This window comes from Pungitius pungitius, chromosome 19 (genome assembly GCF_949316345.1).
Source record: "Pungitius pungitius chromosome 19, fPunPun2.1, whole genome shotgun sequence".
In the NCBI taxonomy this organism is placed as follows: Eukaryota; Metazoa; Chordata; class Actinopteri; order Perciformes; family Gasterosteidae; genus Pungitius; species Pungitius pungitius.
The window spans coordinates 8,509,617-8,535,657 of record NC_084918.1 but is presented as its reverse complement, the minus strand read 5'-3'; the positions used below and the strand labels follow the sequence as shown (position 1 = coordinate 8,535,657).

Sequence of the window (26,041 nt, the reverse complement as noted above, 5' to 3'; positions counted from 1 at the left end):
GCCCCCCGTCGAGCTGTCAGTCCACAGCAGAACACATGAACCTCGTCGCCGCGAGCGGAGTTGGTCACTCGTCGGTTTACGTGCACATAACCGCTCCTCGGCGTTTCCATTCAGGCGGGGCGAGAACATGACGGGACCCTCCTCTGTCATCCGTGCGGATCGACCACAGAGCGCGTAGGAGGGCTAAGCAGCATCGCTTGTCCGGCGTACTGCTATCCGCTGTTAGCTCGCGGGCTAACGGTTTGCTAGCTGGTGAAGGGAGACCCCGGCTCCGCTCCGCTTCGCGCCGTCCGTTTGGCTAACGTCACGTAGCTGACTCGCTAAAGAAGGTCGGACGGACTAACGTTAGCTGGTTGTCAGGGGACGTTGAGCTAACCAGTCGGCATCACGAATGTCTCATTTTTTAAACAATTAATTTTAAGACTGCATGATAACTTGTGTGCCCTTGGCGACTGAGCTTTGCGTTTTGCTCTCGTTCTATACGTGTCATCATTTTACCCCATTTGCCGTTTGCTAGCTAGAACGCTATTCGGCTATGCTAACGCAGGCTCAGTGAGACCTTGCATCACAACGCGGCGGAGAGCTCAAGACCAGTCGAGGAAGGAAGAGAGGTGACTTATGATGTGGACGGAGGGAAGCGGCGGAGTGTTAGGCGAAGGGGAGCAGCAGTATTAGCGCTAACACGTCGTAGTCTTATTCCTCGTCGAGGGAAAGCCACACACGTCAGCCAAACCGTCCAGGACGTTGGAGGAAGGAAAATAATTCGGGCACTTTGATTTGCGAGCCAGGCTAAATGAATAGTATTGGTGTTACGGAGTCGTGAGCTAGTGGCCACTGTGCCAGCTTCAGGGGAGACACGGTCGGGATTATCACACAGACTGCAACAGCCAACCAGTTCGCTCAAAGATGGCTTCGGCGAGCAGCATTGCCGCAGCTATTGCGAGCAAAACGAAGACCAAGAAGAAGCACTTCGTGGCTCAGAAAGTGAAGCTCTTCCGTGCCAGCGACCCGCTGCTCAGCGTGCTTATGTGGGGAGTCAACCATTCGGTGAGTCAGACCAGCAAAGCCCCTGTATGATCCACGGTTGTGTCTCTCTCGACCTTTTGGATGTGCCACAGTCGACCTCGCTATCTGTCAGTTCTGAGTCCCCGTGTTGTCGCAGGCGATGTGTGAGATGACAGCTGTCCAGCGGTAACGTTACATTGTTGTAAATGTAAATATGTCTGGCTGCTGAACTCATTCGGCGAATGTATTTGTTATGTTTAGCACAGTTGGTGTTACTTTTCGCATGTTATTCGTTTTGCATGATTCCGATGTATGCAATGCGATTTACGCTCTCAAAATGTGCATGCGTGCGCGCCCGCGTTTGTGTGCATGCGCGCGCGCGGGTGTGTGTGTGTGTGTGTGTGTGCGCGCGCAGCAAAGTCTTCTTTGGTTTCCTGTTGTGCTCATGTAGGATAAGCTGCTAGGGGTCGGTGTCATGAGAGAGCAGATCTTCCCCTGCGAGACAGCTTATCTGGGCTCTTCCTTCACAGAATATGTGCACTGGGTCATAACTCGCATGTCAGAGGAAGAGAGCAAGCAGAGGACACCCAAATATTTCTGCCACTGAATCCTTAATACTAGACCTTTTTACCAATATGTTAGAACCTTATACCACACCTGGGGATGGGAACAGCCAGCAGAGGTATATGTAATCTGTAGTTCTTTCAGGCAATCACATTAAAATATAGCCTCTTTTTCATCCTTTACTCGGCTTGTCCCTAATAATCATGATTATAACAATAACACCCCGGCTGGTTACAAGAATTCATCTGGTGAGGAGAACTGCTTACAAACATGTAGGAAAATAGATGAGCTCATTTTTATATTTACTATACGTAAGTATGTCTATGTCATTATTCATGTCAGAAAGACATTATTGCCATGAGAAAGGTAATGGTGAAAGGTGACAATTTTAGTTTTTTACACTGTCTGAGGATGTTTGCGGCTCTGCTGTATTGCTGTTTATTGATATCTTCTCCTGTTTGCCCAATTTACCAATTTGTGCTGCTTCACCATTCCCTATACTTAATCCATTGTCTTCCACTCTTGAATTACTTCTAGTGACCTCTGCTTCTTTGTTGATGCAGTTTGACACAATGTTAGAGGCCGTTCCCGTAAGTAAATTGTAGTGCAGTTTTTTGGCGTATGCACCAACACTTTCTGTTCAGATGATTTGGCCTCTTTTTAGCTGTGTTTGTTATTTCAAATCACACAGTGTGTAGACTGTGTGATTTTAGGCCTTGTGTCAGTGTAGTAGTTTAATGTGCTAAGACAGCTAACAATCTGAAGCTTTTGGAGAGATCGCATTCCCCTGGCTTTGATGTTACAATCCATGTAAGGTACTCAAGGTTTACCTTCATGCAGCACTAGTGATTAATCTGTTATTAAAAAAAGAGAAGGATGAGTATTGGTCACACTTGACTTTCAATGGAATTTTTGTAATTGGATTCCTCAGATCAGGACTCACCTGTGAGCTCATACATGTCTCCAAATTCTTCTCAATTCGACATGCCTGATCTGATTGTGATTTAATCTATTTTTTGTGGTTAAAGAAGCAGGTATAAAACGGAGAACATACACATCCAATTTTCTATAATTACATCACAGAGTTCTCCATTAATTCTGCCGCTTAGTCTTCCTCATGCCGCCCGCACCTCTTGGAGATTAGAACGCAATGCAAGTCAGGTCTCCCCAGCATGTTTGGTCCAGCTGATGATTCCAATGCATGCATGAGATCATACAGTGTATGCAGCGTCCTGGCATCATCGGATGACAAAAGTCACATTGAAAAGACAGGTCCTACCACTTTGATGCATTGTCAGATATGCAGTGTTTCCCCAACCATTATAACAGCCCCCCTCCGTGAAAAATTAAAGTCTTTACAATTTTCTTTTTTGTGTTATGTTTCCACACCCGGCAGTTCCACACTGACATTAATATGTCGCAAATATGTTTGTGTGGCGCACCAAAGTTGTAAACCTAGGGCAAACCCTGGAATAGATTGGCATCATTTAAATCATGTGTTTGGCCCAGTGGAATGAGTAATCCAGGCTTGCATCGTAAACTCTAGTCTTTTTTAGGTGTCTGTTGACCGATGGGTCACTGACTCTAAACAAGATAAACCTTTACAAGTTTGTAGAATCTACATGTTCAAACCGTTCCCCTGGATTGCATAACAGAGCAGGACTGCCGGCAGCACATTTCCTTCTCGCGCCTTAAGCTAGCTCCCCTGCGGTTTTTCTCAACACTTGATAAGGCATTATGTCTCACATACCATCTGCAACATAAAATGTCATTCCATGCCAGGTCATCGGAGCGAGCCTCTGAGTTACTGCCAGGGTGAAGCGGGAGTTTGAACTTGCTAATGTCGGTTACTTTATGGTTCGGCGTAAACTAACCTCGTAAACAATAAGACACTGGAAAAGCATGAATAAAGGGGGAGGCCTGAAAGTGCAATCAGCCTGCAGAGACAACATGCAAACACATGCATATCTTCTGGAAAATGACACCCTCGCCACTGTGACCTGTCAGTCATCCACTCTGGTGCCTCCTAAAAACCAGGACAATAGATCAACATCCAAGCGTGCTAAGAGGGAAGACTTTGGCATGCCCCTGTATTGGTCACGGCACAAAGATGTTGAATGGGTCAAATAGTGCTTTGATGCATGAAAATAAATAAGATGATTATGCGGCCAAAGACATTCAGTGTACGTTCTCGGAGTGATTCTTGTGTCACGGCTGAGAAAAGCCAGGCATGTGTGTTTTTAAAATTGCTTTATGGAACAAAACGTTGTTGGCTTTGTTGGCAGCTGGAAATAACACTTTGGTATCAGGTATCCAATTTTAGTTTAATCCTAATACTTGCATCTCTCAGAGCCTAAATGGATTTCAAAGTTCACGGTTCTACAGAAAAGGATTTTTGCGGAAATTCAAGTAACTCTTGAATCTTAGTAGAAAGCTGAAACTAACTAGAGACTACAAAAAACGTTCACAAAAGCATCTCCTGGTCTGCATGACGTTACAAATCTAGAATAAGTCTCGTCTCTCTGCCATCTATTTTTTGCTGCACTGACTTCACACATAATGATTTGGCTGCCTCAAAGTGTTTTTTCTGTAAATAATCCTTTCCCCTTTTGTTGTGCACTTGTGAAACTAGCACAATAACCATTTTCTCTCACTTGTGCTGAATATTTGCTGACGTGAACAAAAATAAATGCTAAGCAAAAAATCTAGCCCAAAGGATTGCTAGTCACTTCGCCTTTCTGTAACTGGGGAATCTGTCAACGGGAGACTGTTCCTGCTAGTCTGCCGGTCCCTGGTGTGGATGAATCCTGATGTGCAACACTGTGGATTTGTCCCTGGTTAAAAAGCGGCGTTGTCTTGTCCATTGAAAACATTGAACAGCTTTCCGTCTTCAGTAGACTAAGAAAGATGGCGATGGTTGCCGGTTGGCATGACGACAGCACACTGTCGCGAGGTCGCCACAGCTCGCCGGGAAGAGAGCCACCTCCTGTCCACCACCCCTTCTGTTCGGCTCATTTCCTGTGCCCAGTGTAGCATTAAATGCAAGGCAGAATTAGTAAGTTACCTAATTAGCCAGCTGGTCACTAGTTTGTGCTTAACTGCTACACTGATAACAAAGATGTCACACTGGAATGAGTGTTAGGTCTTTGGCTCTGGCTCTCTGTAACACCACTATGCCGATGATGTTTTAGTACTCGGTGCAAAGCCTCGCCTCACTGTGTCCTTGACCTGCCGTAAGTTGGTTTGGTTTATAAAAAAAGTTAGCCCGTCTCAACGGTTGCAATGCCAACGGTATCATCATCATCAGATAGTGTTTGTTACACATTTCTCTTTTATCATTATGACGGACAGTACCACTGAAGGGACTTAGTGTGGTAACCTGTCCGCAAGTCTTTTCCCTGAAGTTCATCATGCAAAAGCTAATTCTAATTCCCAAGAGGACTTTGTTTAGTGTAGGCATTATGTTGAATAATTCATTTGGGCTTCCTCAGTTTTTCCCCGTCTCACTCTCCTCCTTTTAACCCTCCCCCAACCAGCAGGTTCATTCACTCCTCTTGTCGTAGCCCCTTTTTGTGTCATCCTGTCCAAGTAGCTCACTATCATTCCCCGTCCCCTTCTCTCTTCTCCCTCTCTCTCTCTGCTGTGTCCGCATCTCTGTCTGACTCAGAGTAGCTGTGCCCGGTTGTGTGGATTGCATTAAAGGGAGATTCTAAAAATATCTGCAGGAGTGACCCACAACTAATATGTGCGATGATTATGGGTGAGGAAAAGAGAAAAGCTGTAGCCTCACATCCTTGCGGCCTGAGGCAATGACAGATAGAGGAACTCAAAGAAGCATCTTGCAGTTTCTTTCCTGCGTGTCTAAAATAAGCCTGATAAAAAATAAATATTATCTCTTGCATGCACGCAGACATTTATGCTAGGGCCTATGCGGTCCTTGGGGTGTGTGTTTCCTGCTCCACTGTGCCATGGGCCCTTGGTACACCTAGATGCAGTGTGACATGTTGCTGAGCAGCGTCATTACCTCAACAGCAGAGTCGGTATACGATAAGCCTGTCAGTCTAAACCACTATATCCTTTAATAGCTGGACTTGCGCAGCACTGTTTTCATGACAGACTTGCTGATTTGCCCACATATGATGACAACTTCTGCGTAACCTATTTCCACCGTAGTCATTAGCCTTTTAGTGTTTCAACATGAGTATTGTATGAGTTAGTCTGTTGTTGTAAGAACTTCGCCCCAAAGGAGATGCTAACATTGAATAATAATTGTCCCAATTATACTTTGAAGAGGCTCGGTATACCTCACGTTTTCTACTGAAATCAACGAATCAAAAATATACCCTTCAGCAATTTTTTTTGTGTGTGTGAGTGAGATTTTATGTCTGCAAATCTAGACCAGAACCAGCTGTTAGTGGCTGATGTGAACACACGTCTCGCAACACAAGGCGTGACTACCAAAAGCCTTTAATTGCACTGCCGATGTCTTACTCAGGTAGTTGGTTGCTCTCTGGTATCTCTCACTAGCACGCACACACACACGCACAGATGCAGCCGTCCTTTTACCTTACCACTGTTCTACTTTTAGCATCAGTGTCCTCATTATGGCTGACCTCTCTATGCTGTGGTGGTGAGTAGAGGGAGGAGTGGGAGTGAGGACTACCCCCTTACTGAGCGTGCTGCTACAGCGCTTCTAAGCATAACAGTCCATTGATTTAGATGTATTGATAACTGAACCACTGATGATTTTAATCGTCCACTCCACTTTTCCATTTTGCGATGATTGCTTTTTACGAGTGAATGAATATTGTGTTTAGGACTTTTAACACAAAGAAGCTTGATTTGGATCCTTAGGTAAAATGACAATGTAACAATTGTTACATACCATGAATAGCTGTGTTATCCTTAACAGGTCAGGAGATGATGTAATGGCTTTAAAAAGCGGTCAGCGAAAGGTCAATTCCACACTCGACTCAATACAATCTACTACAGCTCTAAGTGACCTTTTGATGTTCACTATCCAAGTCTCCATTTAGTTTTCATAAGCCGTCCTGGATATTATTGTCTTTGTGGTTTATGAATATCATCTGTCACATTGTGGTCTGCAAGTATACCAGTTTGTGTATTGTGGGCCATTCCAAAAAAGTGCAAGGCTGATTATGTGTGTGTTTGTGCATGTGTGTTCCTTGAGAAAATATTTTGATGTGTATGATGATTCGCTTTATAAAAACATCCAACTATTGCTTTGAGTGCAGATTTTATCGAATTGAAAAAATCCTGTTCCCTCTTTCTATATTTCCATCTCTACATATTGGTTAATTACATCACTCGGTCTCGATTACACTTCAATTAGAGCCACTTAGACTGTAATGTCTCGTAAATAAGCAGAGAGGAAGTGCACACTCAATGTTCTCAAGTAGTCGTTTCTTCCGAGCACGTGTCCCATTTCCCCACTCGTCATTGACAGCTAGAAACCGGAACATTGGGGCTTTCTGTAAGATAATGAAAATACATTACCACCAATGGATGTGTTACTAAATCAAATTTCTTCAACTTGTGGTTGCATTTTGTACAGCGAGAAATTAAACTACTTGTGATGCGGTATTGGTGACACTGACGCTAGTAGTAGTGTAGTATTACCAATAGTATCAGTAATGATGTCTAAAGATATTTTTGGACGCTGATTGGAATGTTTGACAAAAATTTGTCTTTGACCTTTGGCCAAGAAAGAAATTTGCTGCAGTGTCACATCACTAAAATTACTTTTTTCATTAGTGACACCCATTTTTGTTGTAGCTTCTAGGTCAGTAACTGTTATCAGACTTTAGACGATAAAAGGAAAAAGATGACTTTAGCTTTTCCTCTCCATTGTCGAATGACCCCCTTCATCCTGTTGACATACCTAATGATAAGTCTGCTTCTTTACTTTCTCTGCGTACTTTCGTCACCTTTCTATATCTTGCAAAGCCCAATCTTTTAATCGTTCTATCCAGGTTAAAGAAAGGACAAGATGTTGTGTTCTCACCCAGCAACAACACTATCATGTCCTCTGCAAGAGTAAGTCATGTATCTGTCATTGTTCAGAGGGAAGGCGATGCCATGCTGCTGACAGAGCACACTCTATCCACCAACTTCCCGTCCAATGGAGCAACAGCGCACGCTCAGTTCACTTTGGGCCGGAAAACCAGTCTTCGTCACCATGGCAACAAACAGGAAGTGGTGGTGTGAAAATTGCCTGCAAATTTGCTAGCTGCAGGAAGATGGGCAGATACCCTGGTCACATCTGATTTAACAACACATACAAGAGCCACACACGCTAGGTTAGAACTTAAGACCAGAGCCTAGCAGATGATAGGTGTAGTAGACATTACTTAATGTGGATTAGGTACCGTAATGTCAGCCAGATGAATCATTCATGTGGGCACCTTCAAAAAGAGTAAGCCCCTCGAAATGGTATCTGTACTTACCTGAACCCACAGTGGTCGTAATAGTCATTGTTCATCACATGGTTTTGGAAAATGGCTTACGCCAGTCATTCTTACTTTCACTCTCTGACATTTATTTTTCTTCATTTTTAGATTGTGGAATTAATTGACAGTAATAGTACATTTTTGGGGCAGGGTTGGAGTTTGCATTGTTCCACACTGATTTGATGTATTGTTTTTGTTTTTTCTGACCATATTTTTTCTGTGGTAGATGCATGTAGACACCAGTGTCTCCACTTACGTCCGTGTGTGCTTTGTAATATCAGGCGCCGTCTCTGCCTTTGTGTGAAAAACAGCTTTGTTGTTCAGGCGACGTCTCCCCACTGAGTACCCAGAATGCATCTGTGGTGTAGCATCACTGTGACATTGTGCCTGTCACACCGGCGCACTGAAATATTTCTGGATACAGAAGTGCTTGCTCTCTCTCTCTAATGCCCTCATTTGCTTATCTTTTAAGTCATGCTTTCTCCTCCTTTCAGATATTCTTTCTTTCAGATGTGTTTTTTTTCCCAATTCTCTCCCACTTATTTATCTTCTGTAAACTATGCACACAGATTTGCTTAAATCTTAAAATAATCCTCTAGAAGTGCAGGTTTAGAGATATCTTGTTTGAGTTGTGACTCTTGCCTACAACCTCAAAGTGCTGTATGCATGGAAATAAGCCTCGTTGGTGACACGCTTCTTTGCTCAAAATGCCCATGTTTGCTGACTTGGTTAACAGCAAAGTTGGACTAGTGCACAAAGGACAACCTTTGCACTTCACGGGACAAGCTTTTGCAGACTTCAACATTGAGATTTGTTTTATAGACTAAAATAGGTTAGACACACTTGTACAGCTAATTTTACAATTATTTCTGTTAACACTCTAATTTATTTGGTAACAATACCACCTTCAATATTGTCATTCAGAATTCATGGGTACTATACCCCACTCATTATGTCACAGCTATATTAATGCTATTATTCATCACGATGATCGCTCTCTGTACTGGATTAGTTGACGTTAGGCCTGGCTCATGCTACGCTTTGCCGAAGCCCTGGCGGAGTATGGCGGGCAGACAAGCAGCCGACAACTTTGCAGTTCAACTCATTGATGCGGCGAAGACTTGCTTAGAAAGTGGCTGCATGTTTCCACGGTAACGGCCGCATTGGTGCATTCACCGTGGATGCTAATTGTCGGTTGTGGGCTTGGTTGCGTGTTTTGCGGATTTGCAGCAGCTCCCTGTGAATTTAAACGGTTATCGTTGCAGCCGGCCGGGTTGATAGTCCCATCAACAACAGATCCCCTGCATGCCGGCTCCTAATCTTGTTGGTCAACTGATTTCTGGCAATAAAAAAAAACTAGTGGCACCCCTAACCGGAAACTGTTGCGGGAGCTAGTCCCATAAGTCAATGTCCGTAATGAAGCGGAATCAACATTTGGGACTGTCCTGTAGAGGAACAAACACACATGCACACGTTTTGGGATTAATGTTACTGCCACAGTGTTTAAGTTAATTCAGTACACCTACACATTACAAGTGTGCTCGGCAGAATGAAAGGTTATTAATAGATGCAAGAAACTTGCCAGCACTCGCGTCTGCAGCCAACAACGAATACACACGGACACACACACACACACACAAACTGTATCATCCGATTTGTATCAAGCGGTGCCTGAATCATAACAAACGTCAGGTCTGCCTAGTACAGCAACGTGATGCATGACCAGTTCCAAATGGTAACACCTGCAATGTGCCGTATGTGTTCGAAGCCCCGTCGTCCATACAGTGTTCAGGGTTTACTGAAGGCCATTTAGTTTGATTGAACATTCATGGTCATGATTTCTATCAATTGAAAATCCACTTCCAATTCAACACGGATTGAAAACCGCCGTGTTTTTTTTTTTTTTTCTACTGTATGATAGTGCTCGAAACTTGGCAGCTGGGAGCACTCAGCATGTGTCACTGAGTGAAGAAGACGTAGAGCTCACAATTATTTAAGTCTTAAAACGTTTGTAATAACTAACTTAATCACTTGGAGTTCTCTCATGCTGCTGCTCCGAGTAAACGCAGTGAGCGGCTAACAAAAGTGACGGGAAATTATAGCGGTACAATAATGTGTTCAAATGGAATCTTGTAAAATCTAGTTTTTGTCATGTAATTTAATATAATAACAACATGACCCCTCTGGAAATGCAAATTGTTCTAACACTGCCTCAAATGTATCTATTTGTTTGTTTTTCTCAATCTTATATGATAAGAGCCTCCAATGTGAGCATTACGAACGATCTGAGCTAATGCAGAGACCGAGAAACGCTGCCACACACATGAACGCCAACAAACTAGAAGTTTGGAAAACCCTGTACATTGCAGACAGCAGGATATCCCAATTCCTTTTCTTGCAGCAATACATAACCAAAACCATCCTAAAACTCAAACCAACCTCTGAGCTATAAGTGCTCGTCTTGCCACATGCATGTGTACCTTGAAATCGACAGCAGGTCTCCTCTCCCTTCCCCTCCAGCTGTCCATCAACTCTGTGAGCTACATCATGCTGAAAATCGAATCTTTAAACTGCTCAGTGGTCCCATCACAGAGAGTTCTGTGCCAACAAACGGTATTGATTAACAACCTAGATCACATCTCTAAGCCTGAATCATGAATTAGCCTGGATAAAGAACCCTCAGGCTGCTTTGATTGGGTGGGCGGGGGGCTTCTCAGTTCATCCTTTTCCCCGTAAGGGTTGCATTTTACTCGAGATGTGAAGCACATAAAAGAAAGCCACATGGTAATGGGGCCAGAGCTTCTCTACACCAGTGTTTATTCCATTGATCACCACAATATGTCTATCTGTGAGTGAGGATCTTTGTCTAGGTTTTGCATATTTTCCCTCAGTGAGACACACTTTTTTATTCCACTAAGCATTAAATTACTAACTTCTAGCATTACTTATGGGACTTGATTTTACTTACATGTATAGGCTGTTTTTTTTATTGCTAGACAGTTTGCTGATCACCCTGTTTCTATGTTTTGTTTTTTTTCTTCATGCCCAGATAAATGAGTTAAGCCATGTTCAGATTCCCATCATGCTCATGCCAGATGACTTCAAGGCCTATTCTAAGATCAAAGTGGACAACCACCTATTCAACAAGTACGGTCTTTTTAAGTACATTGTATAATCAATCATAAATCAGTGAAATATTTTTTAGAAGCTAGAGCATCTAATAAAACCTGTCACTGTTTTTTACTCTCAGGGAGAACATGCCCAGCCACTTCAAGTTCAAGGAGTACTGCCCTCTGGTGTTTCGAAACCTCAGGGAGAGGTTTGGCATCGATGATCAGGACTTCTTGGTAAGAGACATGATTCTTTAGCCTCTCTGAAACGTGTGTGTCAAATAAATGTAACCCTCTTGTGCCATAAGACCCCTGGACAATTGTAACTGTCTCCAAAATCGCAGTCTATTTAGTCAACTTTTGCACTTTTTCCTTTCCTTCCTTTGTGGTTTCAGCCTTGATTTCCTTTTTTTCCACTGTTCCAGAACAAATCCCCACTCCATCTGCAGGCAATGAGTTGGCAGTATTTGGAGGTCATTGTGTCCCAGCTCACTGCAGCTGTCCTTCTCACATGTTTACATTAGGGTTCGGCTGGCTGTAGTGCGTGGGCAGTTGGGGCTGTTAAGACACTGGCCGGTCCAAAGAAACGTTAAGAGGTCAACGTTAAACGGCCTTTTCTACTCACATTAAGGCTTAATGGTTCATATTTTTTGTTTCTTTTTGCCCAATACTCTAATGGTGTGTTGGTATTATTTCATGTTCCACAACCAATGGTTGCAAACCCGCTGCTGGCTCTTTTGATGACATGCAGAGTAACCATTAGTTTTAATGAGCAATGCTAACACTATTAAATTAAGTTTTGGGAGGGTAACTGAAGGGCAAACAGATTAACTGTTTTCCCCCCACATTATGATAAATTTCTAGAGGCGAAAATTACAAAATAAAACATTAGGATATCCCTTTGAAAGCTTTAGAAAAAATCTATAGCAACTTCAGGTGAAGTACCTCTTAAACAATTCAGCCTGACACAAACCCCTTCAATGTTACACCTGGACTGTAAGTGGGCCTTTAGGGTTGGGATTGCGTGGAAACAACACATGAAAGAAATGCTCCGTTTTTAGGTCGTACGCACACGCAAAAGATGCTGCGATTTGAACAGAGGGGAGAGTGCACTGAGGCCAGAGGACATGAAATTCTTGGAGAATGAGGCGTGGAGCCAGGAGTGTTGGATCATGTTACTTTTGAGCTCCACAGTCTGGGCAGCAGCTGTTGGTGTCTGTGTGTGTGTGTGTGTGTGTGTGTGTGTGTGTGTCTGTGTGTGTGTGTGTGTGTGTGTGTGTGTGTGTGTGTGTGTGTGTGTGTGTGTGTGTGTGTGTGTGTGTGTGTGTTTGGGCAGGGGGAAGGCACAGAGGCCAGAAGCCCGCATGTTTAGGCTGCGGAGCGGAAGGTGGTCGGACAACAAGAGGGTGTAGGCGGCACACAGTATTGTTGGACCCATTCAACCACACTAGACTGTTTCAACCGTGGCACCAACTAAGACCACGTGTACACCAAGTCCAATACATTCTGCATTTAGTGAACCAGAAAAGGTGACAGGAGATCTTTTCCCTGTGTGTACATCCTCATTTGCATTCATTAGTCTTTGCTCTGTGTGTTCTTTTGTTTTTGTTTTTTTAGAACTCCCTTACACGCAGCGCTCCTTTGAACAGTGATGCCCAGGGACGCAGCGGGGCCCGCTTCCATACCTCGTATGACAAACGCTACGTCATCAAGATCATCAGCAGCGAGGACGTGGCAGAGATGCATAACATTCTAAAGAAATATCATCAGGTGATGACCAGCGCTTGAGTTTAGACTTTGTGTGCGCCATGGGGCAAAAAGGGAAGTGGCTGCTCCGCTGGGTGACCCACCGTCACGCACGGGATCCAAGGTCCCGTTTAAAATGATGGCCTTTCCATTTTTAACATCATTTAAAAATGGCGGGAAAATATTTTTGTTAGTGCGACCTACATTCACTACATAACATGTCATTTAGCTGACGCTTTTATCCAAAGTGATTTACATTGTATTATAACCCGTGCATTACATTTTTGCCTGGGGAGCAATTAGGGGTTGGGTGTCTTGCTCAGGGACATTTCAACATGGGCAGCCGGGATTCAAACCGCCGACCTTGCGGCTCCCAGCGCACTACGCTACTCTATGCTCCACCATCGCCCCTACCTCTGGAGCTAGCAGCTTATCACACAGTAATGTCTATATATACACGCAAGCCTTGATTTTTCTATAACTGTGATTTTGGGCGACTAAAAAGACCTCCAGAAGCATAATTTTAGTCTACTAAAACCCTCTCCGGATACTAACACATGTCTCTTAGGGGGCCACTGAACATCAGAGACAACGTCTTTCTCTCTAATTCTATGGAGGAGCTTGTAAAAAAAAAAAAAGAAAAAGTACCGGATTATAAAAAAAACCTTCATTTTAATGGTGATCTTACCATTTATGTCTTTGTGCATCACACATTTTCACATGAAGCCCCTATAGCACAAGTCAAAGGCTTTTAACATCAATTAGGCTTTTACAGCTTTTGCTAAAAAAAATTTAGTGGCGAGGGTACAAACTCATTTGATTTCCTTGTGCAGCTGTTGTTGGAGTCCTCTTGTCTATCGATCACCTCATGGTGGCTCACAGAAGGATGCTGAGTCACAAAGCTGACTTTCTTTCTAAGGTGTCATTCACTCTCCTCCTGAAGGCAAAGCACTGTCTGTACTTTAAACATTCATATTCCTCCCTCTCTTTTCTTTTCCTAGTTCATCGTGGAGTGCCATGGCAACACACTGCTGCCTCAGTTTCTGGGGATTTACCGGCTCACCGTGGATGGAGACGAGACCTACATGATCGTCACACGCAATGTCTTCTCCCACCGCCTCTCCGTCTACAAAAAATATGATCTCAAGGTAGGAGGGAAAAAATGATGAAGTAGGTAATTAAATGAAACGGTGCTCAGATGGAGTATGAATATTACAAGAAACAATGTCTTTGTTAAGTCTGATTTATATATATTTTTCCCAACCATTGTTTCAAGAGTTTTTGGTGCGAGAAGTAAAAGAATGTTTATCACATGGTTGTTGTCTAAGTTCATTTCTTTTGTTTCTAGGGTTCCACTGTTGCACGAGAGGCCAGCGAGAAGGAAAAGGTACAGTCACTGTTCAGGCGGGGTTTCACTGCTTCACAAACCCACATAACTTTCAACCTCTTAAGCTCTACTGTATGATTTAAACATACAATAATCCTAATGATGACATGAACTGAGAGTGCTACGTTTTAAAGGAAAATGTTAACAAATGCATCAAAATAGCACAACAGTTAGAAACAAACAGAAAAAGACATCGTATTTGCCCTCAGCTGTGCAACAGGTGACTCCACGCAGACGCCACATTTTCCTTTCTCGCGGTGAAAACGTCTTTTTCTACACGTTGGAGGGTGCGTTGCTTAAGGACAAGATGGTTGAATTTGGTGGGGATTAAACAAATGGGCCCTTCAATAGTCGTGTAATTTTTGCGTAGTGAACAAGAACAGATAGTTAACATTCTCTGGATTTCTTTCATCTTCAAATGGATACTAAATGTGAATTGCTAATATTTTAATTAAGTTAGAGTGCGTTAACTAGTTAGCTCCCACCTCATCACCCCTTTCCCCTTCTAGCCCCTGCACGCTTTTTACATCTTTAATTTGCTTCATCCTCTCTAACCGCGCTTCTGCTTTTCCATCATTTCCCCTGCCTACTGTTTGTGTGTTTGTGTGTGTTTGTGTGTGTGTGTGTGTGTGTTTGTGTGTGTGTGTGTCTGTCTGTTCAGGTGCCTGCTGGGTTTAAAGATGTATTCAGTCAGATGTCTGCTCATGATGTGTATTTGACTGGGCTGTGTGTGGGATTCCAGCGTAAATGAGTTTTTGTGTGACTTCTAGTGATTTAAAACGTTGTTTTATGTTTTTCATTTTTGCTCTTGGCTGCTTGGAAATCTCCTGAAAATGAATGAAGGACGTGATGGTTCATCGTGAATCCACTTTCAATTGTTTTTGCTAACAATTAGAATGAATGTTCAAGCAGATTCATATTTTTGCGGATAAATGTTTTGACCGTTGAATGTCTGTCTACACTTTGACCTTTGACCACTGTTCATTGACCTCAACGCATATTGGAGGAGGACGGGTGGTTGTCCAAAGTGTTCTTTTCATCGCATGTATCCAATCGTTGCCCTCCAAATGTTTGTCTTGCGAGAAGCCTTTGTATGAGACAGTCACAGTTTTGACCCAGAGAGGTTTAAACTTTCCAACAGGTTTTACAAAGGGCTTAATCGTGGAGCACCGAGGCATGGAAGACTTCAGGGAATCCCTGAACTAAATATATCCTTCTGTAAATGGAAGAAGAAACAAAATAGCATTGGGTTTAAAACGGATGAATGGAAAAACAAAGCAGCTGGGGATTACACGCACCACACACACACACACACACACACACAAGGCTCCTGTATGACCTCTTTTTGGCAGCAGCTCAGCTGTGTGTGAAACACCATTAACAGTCAAGCAAAATGGAGGATCAGGAAACATTTGTGTCAAGCTAACATGAATGAAGATGCTGTTTTTCCAACACAATGACTGCCACTGACTCTTAATTAAATCAAGTTATTACAAGATGTTGCTGTAAGTCTGTGGAGCCCACACAGTAATCACTGAGGAGTTCTTGACACCATAAGTGAAGCCTTTCACTGTTTAAACTCGCATGCAGAAAAATAAATGCACTACATGATCAGACACTTACTCAGACATCACATGGTGGTTTCATCACATGAAACACCTTTGTACAAACACGCCTCCATACCCACGCCTGCACTTACCTACTATTAGTGCTCCGCGGCTTTGAGCAAATGATCTCTTCTTTCCCTCCAGAGGTTATCCTGTAGTTACGCCTGCTAGTTAAGTCCAGCATGTGAACACTACACTAATGCTAGTTCCCCACATGGTGCAGTTGGCCAGTAAAGTGAAGGAGAGGGTGAGTCATGTCAAATGAAAAGGAAAGGAGTTGTGTGTGTGTGTGTGTGTGTGTGTGTGTGTGTGTGTGTGTGTGTGTGTGTGTGTGTGTGTGTGTGTGTGTGTGTGTGTGTGTGTGTGTGTGTGTGTGTGTGTGTGTGTGTGTGTGTGTGTGTGTGTGTGAGATAAATAAATCTCTTCATACACACTGAAACAACAAGCATGGCGGTTCTCTCCTGACTGCATGGCCGTCTCCCTTTTCATGCATGCGTCTGCATGGTATATAGTGATTTTCGCTTCTTTTTAAAGTGACATTATTTCTGTAAATACCAGGCTCCATACTGTTTGCACATTGTGGATATGTTTTTATTATTTTTACCCCCGATAACATGTATTTTTCTTTCCATAAAGTACATTTTTCAGTTGTTGGTAGCTGCCGTCTCAGAGTTTATGGCTGTCAAACAGCAGCAATTAGCGAGCATATTAGCAGGTAGTGTTGATACTTTTCATTGTTTTTGGTCTCAATTAATCTTAACTTGAGTCCAAACTGGTTAGAAATGTTCTCATGTAGGCCCATCAAAACGCAGCTGTAATCTACATTACTTTTTTGGGGGATGTTGTCTCCTCTAAGACCCATTCAGGTAACTGTCCCCCAATGTGAAGAGCATTCTTGCGATGTCCGTATTTGCTTACGTTACCTGGAGGATGTTGAGGCTTTGTCTGTAAGTTATTATATAGCCGCTGGTCATGGTTAGTGGAATTACACCCGACTCGGCCTCTGCTCAGTAGTTGTTTTTGTCTACTCTCGTCCCTCTCCCACCGCCAGCACAGGCTGCTATCTCTTGTTGGGGAACATGGCCTTAATTAGTGTGTCTGTGTGACTGAGTGCGAAGTGTCTTGATATTTTTACTGGAAAGCCCGTTGTCTAGTAATTGTAATGAGCATTTAGAAATAGTACCACACCTGAAAAATGGCCAAACAAAGGTTAATAGAGAGCAAATTGTTTGCTTTCTTACTCCTGGGAGTTGCAGCTCCTAGCTTCCTTTGAGTACAGGCATTTTCTCCATCAAGCACATAATGGAAACAAATAAAAGGGTTAGGTGTAACTACAGAAAGCGTGTACACGGATCTCTTGCGTTCACACTTTTTCCCACCCTCTACCAATTTGAAAAAGCAACTGTGTTCTTTTACATTTTAAACACTTTGCCTTTACTTCCAACTTCCTTCCTCTCTCCTTCCTTCTCTCCTCTCCTCCACCCCTACCGTCCCTCCTTCGCTCCCCCTTTTCTAGCAGCCGCCCCAACCAGAGGATGTGCCCCTGCGGCCCAAATCTGGTAACGTTCAGCAAAGGCTGCAAACACTGCGGATTGCCACGCGCTTTTACTGCGCCATGAAACACGTAAGAGATGTAAGAGAACCAGGGCTCATATACCAGGCATGATCTATTGAACCAATCCTATTTATTTCTTAAGCATTTTCGTTTCCTCGTCTTGTCCAGCCCGATGCACTGTTCTTTGAAGTCACCTTTTGCTCAACTTGTCAGCAAGTTACGTTTTAGTTGCCAGAAACTTTGTTTTTGTTCCCACCACTCACTCAATGGCAAAAAAAGTGTGTTTTTCATGTGAAGCGCTGGAGAGCGAGAAGTGGATGAGTACGGAGGCGGCATGAATGGGAGGGACACGCGCCGTTGTCCCGGGAACCAGAGATGGAAAGGGAAACCTCGCTTTCCTGGAGAATTCTCTGGTTTTGTTGCTATTTTTTTTAATCAAAGTTGAACAAAACTCAATTGATAAACAGACCACATTAAAAACAGAGTGCGTATTTTCAGCTTGAATCAAGAGATGCAATCAAGATGGCAGAAGATGATCACGTCTCATACTTGATAAATGTATCAGGCAGTAGTTGAGCTGGTGCTTTGGGACATTACCTGATGGCTAGTTTGAGCAGCCGTGAGTGATCTTGGGATTACGCTGTTCTCACTATTTTTCTATTCTGGGGCGACATTGCCTGTTGTTTACATAAAATAGTCAAACATATGCTGCGCAATTATGGTTTTGTGCATTGTGCTATATAGGTGCAAACCACAGTGATTGGAGAAGTTACTCATTCCAAAACGGGTTTCGAGAGCCCTCCTACACACCTTACACTTGATTGTGCATAAATGATATCCACATGCTCACATATTCCGTTGCTAGATAAGACACGAAATGCTTGACATTGCCTTGGCCTGCATGCAGTTGATTTGAACTTGCTGATTTTCCTAGCAGCATCAGTCACAGGGTAAAATTTACAAAAGGCACAGTTTTGCTTTTCTGACACGGCAAGACAGGAAGTTGCCATTTTCCAGTCACACAGTTTTAAAAGCCTCATCAGCAAAACCCTCTGTATCTTCCTGCCTCTAATACATCTTTCTGTTTGTCGACTGCACCACTTAAGAGTCGGACACATTTCGTTGCAGTCATTGCACTAGAGAAAATCTATGACCAGCCCACTGACCGAATCCTGACGAACTGGTCACAAAGTCTGAGAACATAAAGTGGAGTAACCAGAGGCGCCTTGTGAGCGAAGGTGTACTAAAGAGCGGTGGATGTCGGCGTGGAGGTGTATGTTAAAGGTTTGGTTGACAGGCCCGCCAAGTGCTCTCAGGCTGTGTTCACCCTTTTGAAGGGCGCCTTACCTCACGTCCTCGCTTACTTTTAAATGTTTCATTTATATTCCGTCAATCAAGTTGTACATCCCATATTTCTTGCAAATTGGAGGTCTATGTCTGTGGAGATATATATGTGCTCAAACGTTCTATTTTGTGAGAGGTAATCCTGTCTTCATCAGTGTAACGGTGTGATGTGTATGTGTGTGTGTGTGTGTGTGTGTGTGTGTGTGTGTTTGTGTGCCATCTGAACTCATTCGAGTGCCTCAAAGTGCTGCTGTGTGCTGCTCTTCTCCTGCTGCTATAGAAACACTGTAGTGACTAAACTGCTGCTGCTGCTGCCTTGTTACCTCATGTCCTGCTCTCTTTTTCCTAAGTGACTCAGAACAAGGTCCCCCCCCCCCCACCGTCCCTCCTCACATAGCACCCCCTACAGGCTGCTGGTGGTTCTGCAGCAGCCTGGTCATGAAATCAATTAATCTAAATGAGAAGACACTTAGGACACTCCTTCATTGTTTGTAGAATAAAAAGTGATACAGAATGAGCTGGCCTAATAGTTTTGATTCAACAGTTTCTGAGAAACATCTTAGTTGAACAATATTTTTGTCTCAGTGAGGGATTATCTGTAATCAAACGGGATGCTTTTTGGCTCAGTGACATCAAGGACGCTCAATGTCTCTGATTGGACGTCCTTTTTTCAGAGTATGGATCCACCTGATGCATTTACAAAGGTGGGTGAATGAAATTTGCCACAAAAAGGCTGAATGCCGCGTGTCGCACGGCACTGAGAAGCAAACACGTTTCACTGTCAACAACATGGGAATTATGCAAATGTTGCATCAGATGGATCTGTGACCTGCTGTGAGCATGCTGCATGTACGGCTTTGCACGGTTAGCCCTGGTTTGGACAGACGTATACCTGCCTGTGCCTTGTCGATACACTTATTTGACCAGTAATGTGTGTCTTCGGCTGAATTGGACAGGCGTATTTTACAAACCAGGGGCTCAAAGCCTCATTAGTGCCAAAGGGGCGTTTCTTCATCAGGTATTTTGAAATACCCCTTAATTCTTACAGTTAAATTATACTATATATTTCGGCCTGTGTCATCAAGTATTCTGGGGAAAAAGGATGGAGAACACTGACTCTGGTGTTATTGCTTGCAGGAAGGATTTTCTTTCTTGTCATTTGATCTTGGTCAATTTCTTTTAAATATCGCAAACAAAACCAAATTTTATTTAGGTATTCAACATTGTGTTATTGGCTGAAATGATCTTATCTCAAAGAGAACTTGATTAGCAAACCAGAAGTTTGTCATATTTTTGCCCAGTTGTACTTCCTACAGTGCCATGCTTCTAGCTCTATGGTTTTGTCTGGTCACTGATCTCCATTACTAATGGGCAGGCAAAGGAGCTGCCCACCTACAAGGACAATGACTTCATCAATGACGGGCAGAAGATCTGCATTGACGGGGAAAACAAGAAAATGTTCCTGGAGAAGCTCAGGAAAGACGTAGAGGTATGTGTGATTAATACGCTCCTCTGTGTCACCCCTTTCTGTGTGTGTATAGATTCTCTTTCAGCTTTCCCTCCCTCTTGCCTAAACACTCCTCCTTTCATCTCCTTTTACTTACGGTCCTACCTCCCTCTGTTCGTCCTTAGTTCCTCGCCCAGCTGAAGCTCATGGACTACAGTCTGCTGGTGGGGATCCACGATGTGGAGCGAGCCGAGCAGGAGGACGTGGAGAGCGAGGACAATGAGCCCGAGGATGAGGGGGAGAGTGATGGAGGAGGCATTGGAACGCCCCCTGACAGTCCCAGCAACACCTTGGACAGCACCAAGCCTCTGTCCCCAGGAGAGTTTGATCCGGCTATTGATGTCTACGCCATCAAAAGCAATGATAGTGAGTAGCCAGATGCATGCGTTTGTTGCATAATTCTGATCTGAGAGCTCCTCCTACTGGCGGTAGTTCTCATTCCACTTTTAAAAGCTGCAGATTGTTTTCGTCTCATTTAAAAGTACATGATTTTGCCTGATGACACTGCAGATTTTCATCCAGGGTGAATTTTATTTTTCAAACCACAGGTGCTCCCAGGAAGGAAGTTTACTTCATGGCTGTCATAGACATCCTACAGCATTACGATGCCAAGAAGAAAGCTGCTCACGCCGCCAAGACTGTCAAACATGGAGTATGTAGCTGCATACGAGAGCCATTTGAACGCGTCTGATAAATAAACACTGTCTCGAGAAGCCAAATGTACTTGATGAGGCAATTGACGGTAGTCTTTGTGTCCCTTTACAGGCCGGAGCGGAGATCTCCACGGTGAACCCAGAGCAGTACTCCAAGAGGTTTTACGATTTCATCACCACTATCCTGTCATAGCCTCCAGGAGCTACAGGGGGCACACAGGCACATAGGAAAGGCGGGGCGAGTAGGAAGTGGGGGGGGGGGTGTGAGAGAGAGGAAATAAGACATCGAAGGGGCTGAATTAATAAGGTGCTATGATGGCTTTTATCACTCTCCCTCGTTCTCCTCATCCCTCCCTGTTGGTTTCTCTCTCTTTCGATAGCGTGCCACGCTCTGCAGCTAAAAAACAAACAAACGTCATTCGTTTACATTTAACCTCCTCCTATGTTGACTTTTGCTCATGTGTCACTTTGAATGATGAGGATGTCGAAAGCAGACATCCAAGTTAATTTTTTGTTTTATATCATTGTTTTTTGTCAGTTTGGTTGTTTCATGTGGGAATATGGCTTTTTATTGCATCAAATACAACATCCAGCACCCTGCATTTTTATTTTGTTTTTGCTGCGATGAAGGGGAGGTCAGATTACGGCACGCGGTGAGGTTCCTCTCGCAAAGAGGAGGCTTAATGTAACGAGGAAGCTCATGCCGAGCCTCGCCTAATGCAATTGCTTCATTTCAGGGAGTAGGAAGCAGTCTTCCAATAGGCCAACAGTCGCCCCCCCTCCCCCCCCCCCACCCAATGCTATACAAGCACTCAGCCAAAAAAATATTCCCACTTGGGTTCCTCCTGCATCAACCTTTAAAGGCCATCCCCTTTCCTCAGTGTCCAGCTAATGAATTGTGCCACACACTCACATCAACAACAACAAGCGCTTCTCGTCAGCTAAGTTCACCTGTTGCAGTCAAATTCTGATGCTTGTTTCCAGCACGAGTCGGAAACTCTGTGCTTGTCGGTGCTTTGTCCCTTTTCGCTTTGTTGTGACTGAGAATGATTTAAGGGAATGATGTGTACCTGGAAGTGAGAAGTAAAGAGGGATCAGAGCACACAGTAGATGTATTTCGGTTGCATTACCTCTGGCTACGTGAGACATTGTCCCACTGCTGTAGTTAATGAGAGAACGGCCCTCTTTGTTGTATCTTCATAACGGGCGTCGGATAGAAACATCAACAGCCCAATGTGTGCAACTCTCTGTTGCCATCAGCACCTTATAAAAAAACTTAAATCCCAAATGTTGCACTTTTATTTGTCACTTGAGGTTAGGAGCTCTTGTTCTGTTACTGCTGCAACAAAAGGAAATTGGCCCGATCTCCGATCCCGTCTCCTCTGGTCCCCCTCCCTTCTCACCTATGGGTACACAGACTGGAGGGATTGGTAAAGGGAGACTACTGCAATATTAGACGGAAAAGTGGAGCAGTTCTATTTCCAGGGCGTTGGTAAGCTAAGCCTCCGGCCCCCGGGGCGTTGGATCGGGGGGGAGCGTGTGCTTGTGTGTTGAGGAGCAGAGCGTTTACCTCCAGCATCGTACCAGCACACACTCGGTGATGGCGAACGACCTGTGAGTGTGTGATTCAGTGTTTAAAACCTAAAGATGCATGTTAAGTCATTAACACCAACAGCATCTTTCTCTTCTCTAACCTCGTCTGTGAGTCTGTTGTTCATCGTAGTTTGTGTTGTTATCGATGGCATTTTTATAGGTGATTTATCTGTGTTTTGAATTTGGCCGTTTTATGAATTAATGTGGTAATCTTTTTTTGAGTGTTTGTTTTTTGTATATTTTGCACAAGAGGAAAGGAACCAAATGTTACGAATACAATCCCAATTAGTTGATAGTCTTAACAAGGGAAATGCAATATACCTGTGTGTAAGCGAGGAAAGTTGTGCGTGTGGTGTTGTGTATCACTTGTGGACAACCAACTGAAACAAGTACGGTTGTCCTCTTTGACCATTGTAACCCATGCAAAAAGCTTCCACCACCATATCTGTGTGAGCAATCACATTTATATTTTTACATTGGATTTTAGTCATGAAATAGTTTTATTTAAAGAAATATATATGTGGAGCCACCTGTGGGAACGAATGATGGTGCTGTGGTAAATGAAGAATGATTGTGCTTGAATTTACACAATACTTACAATAGATGTACCTTACAAAAAAAAGTTCTAAAAATATTGCATGTCACAGGACTAAGTTTCCTTTTTCCTCGCTTGTCTGTGTTGTTGGCTGTTCGGGTTCTCTTTGTGTCCCTAAACTTTACCACAATTTATGAGCTGTTCAGCGTGAAATAGTCCCTGCTTTAAATAACTGTTTTTCATTGTATACACTGTGCAAGATGTGTGCCTTTTATACTTCAAAATGATTTAATTTTATATTTTGTATTCTTTTTTTAAAACAAAGGTAAAGGGTTATTTGAACAGTAGGGTATATCCAACTTTATTCCCAACCCTCTTCCACTCCACCTCCTGTGTGTTTCATACGATTAAGTCAGCTGAAGAAATCCCCTCTGACTGATTGTGTTCCAAACGTGAACAGCTGTCGGGAATCTGAATATTGGTGGAGTGGATCGGATTCTGTAACTTCCGATGGATCGTCGTGATTCTTCAGTGTTCCCCTTTTTTCCTCCTCGGAGCGCGAGGGGGTGTCTGCCGGCGTTACTCCCTTGTTCGGTCGCGCTGGTCCTGCCTTTTTATTCAGAACGTGCATGTGTGGAAGTGCATTGTGAGATGTGGTTGTGCTTTGTCGTACTTATCCTCGCTAACTGACAGCTGACCCCCCCCCCGTTCAGGAGTCTGTTATCACATGTACCTTCTCATCACAGATTTCAGGAATGTGTTTTCTTTATTTAATAATTGTTTGTTCAACATTTCACTCCATCTATAAATCATTTCCGAAGCAGGTTTATGCTCTCTTGCGTTTTGTGTAACCCAGATGACCCTTTTTTGTTTTTACGAAGGCCACCAGCTGATAGTTCACCCTGAGTCAGTGGTTAATTGGTATTTCAGTGTTCTTTCAGTATTTATGAGCGGTTTTTGTTCCTATCGTCGCCTAGCTCACGCTGTACATAGGTTGTGTCATAAAGAAACGTGATCATCCTCGCGTCTGTTTCGCTGTGTTCGGCCCTGGAGGCCTCACTGTACTCAGATAGCAGCAAGTGTAAAACAGAGCAGTGCATGCTGGGATTTATTATTCCCTGTTTCATTTTGGGAATGTTCACTCCGGATGTTGTCGGAAACTAAACGGATGCAAATTGAAAAATGATAATAACACATGCGCCCTGCTGCTGTTCCTTGAATTTTAACAAGTCTTTCGCTTTTGTGACTTTTCTCGTGAACGAGCTCCTCCCCCCCGTCGACCCGCCAGTCAACCTGCCGCCACGTTGACCCGCCTCAACGCTCAGAACCACCACACATGAGCTTGAAGAACATTGTGTAACGTGTTTGAACTGAATTTGTTTTTGTTGGGTTTTTTTACATGCACTGGGGAATGGAGGAAGATGTGCGTCACTGATATGTGAACATGTCCAGTTAGAAGAAACAGCCCTGTGTTCATGTGGTTAAGGGTTACGCATGTTAAGGGGAAATTTGATCACAAATGCGAATGACCAGAGGCCGAGAAAGATCTTCAGAGGCGGGAAAAAAAATGCCCTTTGGGCTCTTGTTGGAAGAAATATATATATTTTGAAATTGATTGAAAAGTGCATGTGCAAGTCACGTCAACAGACACCAGGGCCCGGACATATGCCTGTCTGCAAGTCCCAAGTACTTTTAGAAAACATCTAAAAGATGTGAGTGTACGTGTGTGTGTGTGTGCGCGCGTGTGTGTGTGTGTTGCTGTCTGACTATGGTTGTTGAGAGTTCTATTTCAGTGGCAGACAGGCCAAAATGATATGTATGTTAATTGTTCTTCACATTTAATGATGGCGATAAGAATACACTCCATTCCATAAGCGTTCACTCAAAACAATTAAAGCACTTGTTATGCTTAACTACCTGTGGTATCTTTTTCTTTGTTGTTTACTATTCCATCCTCAGTATTGTATTTCCATATTTCTAAATCTGCGTGTTTGACTGATGCTTTACATTTGAATTAAGATGGTTCCCGCTCTACTTCACATCTGCTTTTTGCTATAAAGAGGTAAAGAAGAAGAGATGGCTTTTCCTAAACTCTTATGAATCATCTTTGCAAAGAAAACTATGCATAATTGTGATGAGCAGCCATCACGCATTAGTCACACCCCAGGTAAATATTCCATTCCATCAAAGAAAACGGCACATTACGTTTCAACAAACATTTGAAAAATAATTGAATCAAAGTTGGTGAACAACGATTTTATTTAAAACGACTGACTGATGAACTAAACGAAAACGCGGCCACGGCCTTGATTTTCAATGCGTTTGTTTGTTGAATCTTCGGGAAAACGCGCGAGGTCTGTTTTTTTATTATTATTTTCAAAGTAGCAATTATTACTGCAGGGATTCCCGTTTTGGAAATACACATGCAAGAAAGGAAACCTTGACCTAAGTTGCACGTGAAGAAGCGAAACGTTGCTATCGCTCAAATCTGCGTCACTTACGCACTTTAATTTTGCGTTAAAAAACTACACGGTGGCGACATGCTTTGACCCGAATGTAGTGAAATAAGATTTTTTATTCCAAGCCGCGTTAGAATGAACCACAACTTAAGATAACTGATCCAATGCGGAGCGATCTGTTAATGGGAAAACAAAATATGTCATGTTTCATATATGTCAACCATCCTTTTTGAATTCAGAAATGATACATACAACGTGTATTTAGATTTTTCTTTTTTTCTTTGTTCTTTTCAAAAGTGGCGAGCAGAAGGCGGGCAGAGGTGAAGCTTTCATTGTTTTATAATTATACGAAATGCATTTGATCACTTTTCAGAGGATTTTTCTCTAAAACACCACTGCTTGTTAACCACTAACACGTGTGTATCATTTACAATCAATGCCGTCATTTCCTAATATGTTTTTCAGACACAGGTTCACGCATTTCCTTCCAACACCAATTCATTCTG

General features: G+C 43.3%; 1 protein-coding gene across 4 annotated transcripts; it reads left to right on the top strand.

Moving 5' to 3' along the window:
- Positions 1–7: 7 nt before the first annotated feature.
- Positions 8–24,989, top strand: pip4k2aa (phosphatidylinositol-5-phosphate 4-kinase, type II, alpha a). 4 transcript variants are annotated; one of them, XM_037455403.2, is made up of 11 exons: positions 8–1,047; positions 11,089–11,186; positions 11,290–11,386; positions 12,767–12,919; positions 13,897–14,043; positions 14,244–14,282; positions 17,406–17,513; positions 20,164–20,277; positions 20,421–20,661; positions 20,844–20,947; positions 21,061–24,989. In XM_037455403.2, exons 1-11 carry the CDS (start codon positions 907–909, stop codon positions 21,139–21,141), a joined length of 1,323 nt encoding a protein of 440 aa, XP_037311300.1. In that variant the 5' UTR covers positions 8–906; the 3' UTR covers positions 21,142–24,989. The 4 variants fall into 4 exon arrangements, with proteins under 4 accessions (XP_037311300.1, XP_037311299.1, XP_037311302.1 ...); XM_037455402.2 differs by having other exon boundaries at positions 17,406–17,522; XM_062559052.1 differs by lacking the exon at positions 8–1,047 and adding an exon at positions 1,066–1,191 and having other exon boundaries at positions 17,406–17,522.
- The last annotated feature ends 1,052 nt before the right edge of the window (positions 24,990–26,041 follow it).

Coding starts and splice junctions, on each gene's coding strand:
- pip4k2aa (XM_037455402.2), top strand. CDS start 907: ATGGCTTCGGCGAGCAGCATTGCCGCAGCTATTGCGAGCAAAACGAAG. Junction 11,387..12,766: donor TCGATGATCAGGACTTCTTG/GTAAGAGACATG, acceptor TTGTTTTTTTAG/AACTCCCTTACACGCAGCGC. Junction 14,044..14,243: donor ACAAAAAATATGATCTCAAG/GTAGGAGGGAAA, acceptor TTTTGTTTCTAG/GGTTCCACTGTTGCACGAGA.